Below are 7,039 nucleotides of genomic sequence, written 5' to 3'. Positions count from 1 at the left end.
ATACATTATTCATACCTTCGGTGTATAGGACACAAGCAAATTTTTGGGTAAAAAAGTGCGTCTTATACACCGAAAATGAAAAATACAGTAGTTTATGAAATGTATAGAAAAATATACAAAGTTTAAATACAGAATAATATCCAACTATTAGCATAATAATTATGATTAATTTCAATTTCTTTGATAACAAAAATTACCATTATTTAAAAGAAAAAGTTGTACTTTTTGTATGCAACAGTTTCATATGTGCTTGAATTTGATCACATGTGAGATATCGCTGATTCTCATAATGCAGACATACTGTTGCAACTTATTCCTGCAATATGTTTAATGTGTAAGGATAAAGAATATGATTCTGATAGATAATTAATATAAATGTTACATAAAAGTAAAATATATTTCCGTAGAAATGTGCTAATGCTGTATAGGTATATTATAAAAAAAGGTATATAACTGTGTATAAATAACTTCATGAGCAATATTCAGGAATGAACTATCTGGGAGTTATCATGGTACTTAATGAATTTTTGGAGTCATCTGTTTTATTCTTTCACTACTGATTGACATTATGATGCCATAAGTCAAACTTCAAAGGCAGATACAGATTGTAAGTGAAGTCAGCATCAAAGAAAGAGGCTAATAAATTGATTTATTTTTTAGGAAGAGATGATTATATAAATAATAGTATAATATAGTATTGATTAATTTTATCTTTTATTTGCTTTTCTCAACAGTAGTTGTTTCTGTTTTCCAGTTTTATGGTTTTTCTATTCAGTGTTAGTTTGGATATGCTAGTGATACTTGATTTACTTGGCAAAGTTATAATTTCCATAAAAACTTGGGACCTTTTTTAGTAAATCTGCATTTTGAACTTGCACGTGTTTAGTAATATGTTTGTTAAATTTACATGTATAAAATTCTTTCTTGTTTTGCAGTTTTGAATAATTAAAATTCAACACTGAATACCACTCTGAACAATAATTGTCAGTTTTTCTCTTCAGTAATTTTTATTTTTGCAGTTTTGATTATTATCAAAAGAAAATTTAACTATACATTTTGTAATTTAAATAAATGGTCATTTGAAAATTACAAATTACAAAAAGAATTACGTACAGGCTAGCAAAGTTAAATGTGCCCATCTTATATTTAAAAATTATGATTTATTATTGTTCATCTGAATATAGTAATGCTTTTAACTAACTCAATTAATATGAAAACAGTCGTACTTTCAATGTATTCAACCATTTTCATTTGTATGTTCCTTTGAAATTAATATACAATATGTGTATGTAGCCTACTGAATTTGTCGTGTTATGTACTTTCCTTTTGTATAATCAAGTAGTAAGACCAGAAAACTTATTTGTATGAATATGTATGTGTGTGTGTGTGTGCACATGTGACATGTACATTAGATGCCAGTAAACTGCCATGTTATGTTATAAAACTATAATTTTTTTTACACATGAACATTTCATAGATGTATAGATTTCTCTCTGTATATGTACACACACACACACACACATTTGTATATGTTTAATAATATTGATCCTTTATACTTGAATGCCATGCATGCATGGGCATTTTTTATATATATGAACTATAAATATGTACATGCATGTATATTAAATAGTAGTACAATGCATGTTTAATGTTAAAAGCCCATAATTCAACATAAAAACATCTATTTTTATGTGTATTTGTGTGTGTAAATACAAAGCATAGCCAAAATGTTCATAATGAGACTTAATTTTTTATTTTTTCCATTACCAGTCCTTGTCATTGCCATTAAGTCATAATATAGTCTCAGCTCTCATAAGCATTGAGGATATTCCATCTATCAGACATGATCCAAATGTAGGTGTCAAAACTGGTTAGCAGCCAAGGAAAATTGATTAGAAGTTAGAAGTTGAGTGCTTAAACTTACAATATTTCAACTCTTACTGCCTTTCTCTGTCTGCAGGGCTTGTGGGAAGACAGTCAACCCCAATCTTTAGACCTTTAGACATATAAAAACCATCTTATATTTCTACATTTTAAGACTCCCAACCTACACCCTTTTCAATAAATATTATAAAATGATGTTAAATAAGGCAATCATCCCAATTTTTAGATATAAGAATAACCTTGTAGTAGAAATAAACCACCATATTTCTACTTTTGTAAGGCTATCAACTACTTTACATGACAACCCCTCATTCCAGCTTACATATATATAATATATATACATGTTTGCTACTACATTAACCTTTTATTTGTTTAGCATCTGATATATATTTATGTAATATTTCTTGCCTTATGATTTTTGTAAATTTTTTACAGGGAAGTCTTTTGAGTATGATCCTGAATTTAAGGGACCAGTTAAAAATAGGTAAGTGACAAAATATCCAGATTACTTCATGCATTCTACTTTAAAGAAAGAAATACCATAGTTTTAAAACCTACAACGATAATAATTTACATTTAAATACTTTTGGATATGATCAAATTACAATATCTTAGTTAATGTATGCTTATACTATTTTGAAAGATAAATGCATACATATGCAAACAAGAGTAAGGTATGATCTGTTGACTAGTACTTTACAATAAGACTAATAATAATTTTCTACAAATCTTTCCTTATAGCACTATACAATGAGTTTCCAGTAAGAAGAAACATAATAGCATCTCAACCTCATATCTTTTGCATCACATGCTACTGCCAATGAGGGTTCTTGCTCAGTACTGTAGTATGCAGGTGGTGTTTCCCAACTCTCGTAGCTATTACAGAAATTTTCAAAATTTTTTTCTAAATATTGGATATGTATTCTTAATGTAGAGTGTTGGTCAAGGAGACCACTCCTCTCAACCTAATTACTCACAGAACTAGGTCATTCAGTTAGGGTGCTTCATGTTCTTTCTCATGGGAAAGGTTTCTGTGACTTAGATATGTGTAGGAGTAGACAATGATCTTTCCAGGCAAGGATACAATTTTCCTTATTTTGAAGTGAGAGTGATCATCAGGCACATGGGTACCACCTGTTCTGAGAAGAATGGCATTGTCATTTTAATATATAATGCCAAGTTTTCTCATTCTGAAACATGATTTTTAAAGAATAATTTAAGATTTTAACATGATTACTGATTTTCACTAGGGAGCTGTCCAGTAAATGCACCCAAAACATACACTTGTTAACCTTGATTATTTGTCTATTGAATAAAGATAGTTTTTGCAATTGACATCATAGAATTCAGAAGTTTGTTTTGCAGTAGCTTTTTCTGGTAAACTTCTTGTTATTCAGCAGTTTGTATCCAATTACCTGAAAAGAAGTAAGTTAACTTGAAATTACACATTGCAGGGAGGACATAGTAAATTTGTTGCTGTGACCATATGATTTGTTTTTGCAAAGTATCTGTTTTTCTCTTGATGAGTGTATTTGCCTGTGATCTTTAGAACTATTCTGTGTTATTGAGATGAAATTTTTCACATGAGAAAATGGTATTTTCCAGGAGCTAACAGACTAATAAACTAGAAGAAGAGTTAGGTACTGAGGAGCAGCAGCTTTTAGGGGTTGTTTCTCATAGTCATCAGACTTTTGCCACTGCAGCAAAGGTCCAGGACTTCTTTCTTCCTGTGGCTGAAGACCTGGGAATGAGAATTGCTGGAATGTGGTGAAACTAAAATAGCCATTTTAGGTCTCCTTTTGAGGTTTAACCTCAGTGCACAGGAGGCATGGATGACTGGGGTTTGTTGCAGTGATGCTCCATCTGATGAGTCTGAGACTGAAAGGGGACTCTATAGGACTCCCAGGACCAACCGGAGTAGATCAACCATAGCTCTGAATGATGCCTCCCATGGCAAGCCAAGAGAGATTAGAGGTTCCAGAGCTGTTTCACTAGCACGTTCGACAGTTGGCATGAACTGATGGCCTCTATACGATGTGAAGTATGCTACCAGGGTAACCATGAGTCATAAAGAAGTCTGGGACATGCAGAGCCAGTGGATGAGCTACTTCCAGTAACTCTTTTTTTTCTGCCACTAATTGGCATGGATCTAACTCTTGTTCAAGTGTAGAGGTCCCTATACAAGCCAACTTCACTGCACCCATGAGGATTAGTGTGTCTTAGCTTAGTATTGTTTAAGATCTTTTGGGTGAAAGTTTTACACTAAGATAACAGGTACTAGTAGAGGTTAAACATATTACACCAGGATGTTTAAAGGTACAGCAAAATAGGACCTGGACCATTTCTTGAAGCATTCTAGGCAGATCACTGCTTGGTATGATTGGACTTGGGAACAGGTGAATCAGTGCTTGACCTGGGGTTTGGATGGTTCATCCTTTCATGCTACTAGAAACTTAAGTGAGGAACAACTACAACAATGGAAAGTATTTCTGGTGGAGTTATACCAATGTTACAACCTGGTGGAAAGCTGAACTGTCCATTGGGCTGAGTTCAAGGCTTGAAAGAGAGGTCTGTCTGAGAACTTGACTGCTTATGTGGATGATATGCTTTGATTTATTGGGGAAATGTATCCTGTAATGGCTTTGGTAGATATTCTTATAGACAAGTTCGTTGAAGGGTTATCTAGTGAGACCATGAAGTATCACTTATGTGTTAGAGATATTCTTACCCTAATGGGAGCAGATTCTTGATGATGAGGTTCAAAGGCACAACTTTGAATAGGTTGAAAGAGAGGAAAAAATCCCAATCAAATGACTGCCTCATGTAGAGGTCAAGCTTTGTTGACAACACTTTCTGGTACTGTGACACCCCCCACTGACTCCCAGTAAATGATCCTCCTGTGATGTTTGTGCTGCAGCCACTGCTAACAATGCCTTTTCCTGGACCTTGCTTCATAAAGGAGTACCAAAGTGTCTGCTTTACATCTAGGCAGAAAAGTCGCTTCAAAATGAACTGTCCGTACTTTGGTGTGCAGCAAGATAGGTGAAGCTACAATTTTTGATTGACTGCAAAGCAAATGCAGGAGGGTCTTATACTTGGATAATGCATCATGCAGCATGTACCATAAGGTTGGTGGTTATTCCAAATCACTCAAGACTGTTTGTTTATGTCCATAAAAGTACAAGGGTGAGAGATAGAGTTTCTGATTGATACAGGAGCTACCAGTACACTAGTTGATCTTGTGTATCAGGCACTTGGAGTAAAGCCACTATTCCATCCAGTTAACACTGATCTTGTTCTGGTAAATGAAGACGGACTAATGTGACTGGAGGTGCATGTCTCTGACTATGTCAAAGTATCATTAACCACAAAATAAAGATGGTCTTTTCTAACCTTGGTTCTGGCATTGAAATCCTCAGGATGGACATATAATGAAAATTATCATTCAGGTTTGCCTATAAAACTGGTGATCTGCATTTTCAGAAGAAAACCACCTGATGCTTACTTGACTAAGTCCAGTGACAGTGGACTACATGAGTGTATATTATGGAGGGAGTCACAGTAACTTCATATGCACAAGTGGTGTTCTGTGGTTTTCTATGGAAAAGATCTAGTTTGCTAGCACTGTGTAATGTAGTAATAAAGTCAGAGCATGGAATGCACTGTTTTCTGACTAGAAATCATGCAGTATTAGAAGTTAGGATATACCAACAAACTACAGAGACCCTCAAGTACTGTACGAAGCCAAAAAGTTCAACAAAGATCTCACTCTCTCTTTGTTCCTCAAGACAGTAGTCCTCGAAACAACCTAATCTCAAACCCAGGAGAATATGAGCAAAAGGAACACGATACTTCAGACGCCATGACAACGAATATTGACCAATGTGGTAGCGGGGGGAGCCATATTCCATTCCGGGAAAACACCCCTGTCCGAGAGCCTCATCTAGCTAACCAGAAGCCTGTCAGTTATCTCTGTTTGAGGAAGAATTAAGTCCTGTTGTTCTTCTGATATAAGGGCAGTCAGCTATCTAGCTCCTTGCTGGAATGGTCATCAGCACAGAAGAGAATGGAGTTAACTGGTGCTAGTGGTATTGCTAGTGTTACTTCCATTGCAGTATGTCTGAAAACAAGTACTTAGTTGTTTACACTTCTGAGGTGGAGTATCTATAGACCCTTCAAAGATTGAAGTGGTTTGAGACTGACTTCAATCCTTGATGAAATGAGAATCCTGCAGATTCCTTAGTTTTTTATCATAGTAATAATTCTTCATGGTCAACTTTTTCAAGATTACAACACCATTATCTACTCTCCCTAAAGTCAATGCACATTTTAAATGGACCTGTGAGTTTGAATGAATATTTCTGACCCCAAAACAAACTTTAATGAATGCTTCAGTGCCTGCATATATCCATGACAGGACTGTGAGTTTTTGTTGAATCCTGCTGCCAGCAATAGTAGAATTGAATTATGTTATCACAGGTTCAGGATGGGGTGGAACATAGGATATAATGCTATGTTTCTCCAGTCTGGAATGTGAGTTTGGAGAATGATTTTGTTTTTAGATTTTAACATAGTTATTAATTTACAATAAAGAAATCTGAAGTAAAGATTCCTAACACACACACTTGTGTACCTTAGTTGTTTGGGCATAAAATGAAGACTTTTTTATGATGTTTTACATTGTGTCCAGTATCTTTCTTTGCTTAAAACTCTGTTGAGGTGGGAGAATTCAAATATTTGCTGCACAGTACATTTTCTTGCAAACTTCCCATTATTCTGCAGTTCTTACCCAATTAGTCAAAGGGAATTGGTGAACCTGAAAATACCACAATATGTTAAGCTCTGGTATTAAATGAAATGCTCCATTAGCATTGTTATATGGTGCATTAAATGTGTGGTCAAGATACAGTTATGTTTCTTCTTACCAAAAACCCATAGTATAGGGCCAGTAAAGAAATATTTGTAAACAAATTATTATTAGCCTTATTATGATTTAATGTAATACAAACTACCAGTGAAAATATCATGCTTTGTCAAAATAAGGCTGTGTATACCATAATAATTGATATATACAAATGACTAATATAAGTATTGCTTTGACTTAAAATTGACTGAGGCTTTTTGATATTGAGTGAAAGGCCTTGTTGGCAGTAGC

At 34.4% G+C, this 7,039-nt stretch overlaps 1 protein-coding gene across 2 annotated transcripts in view; it reads left to right on the top strand.

Annotated features, from left to right (window-relative positions):
• The window catches only part of LOC106472141 (choline transporter-like protein 2), a 68,677-nt gene that overhangs the window by 1,887 nt on the left and 59,751 nt on the right, over window positions 1-7,039 (top strand). For both annotated transcript variants that reach the window (XM_022401570.1, XM_022401563.1), the window contains exon 2: window positions 2,320-2,368. In XM_022401570.1, the coding sequence (XP_022257278.1) occupies window positions 2,320-2,368 (49 nt within the window). The remainder of the gene's footprint in view (window positions 1-2,319; window positions 2,369-7,039) is intronic.

This window comes from Limulus polyphemus, unplaced genomic scaffold (genome assembly GCF_000517525.1).
Source record: "Limulus polyphemus unplaced genomic scaffold, Limulus_polyphemus-2.1.2 Scaffold118, whole genome shotgun sequence".
In the NCBI taxonomy this organism is placed as follows: domain Eukaryota; kingdom Metazoa; phylum Arthropoda; class Merostomata; order Xiphosura; family Limulidae; genus Limulus; species Limulus polyphemus.
Note: the sequence above shows the minus strand (reverse complement) of the source record. Positions and strands in the feature narration are given on the sequence as shown.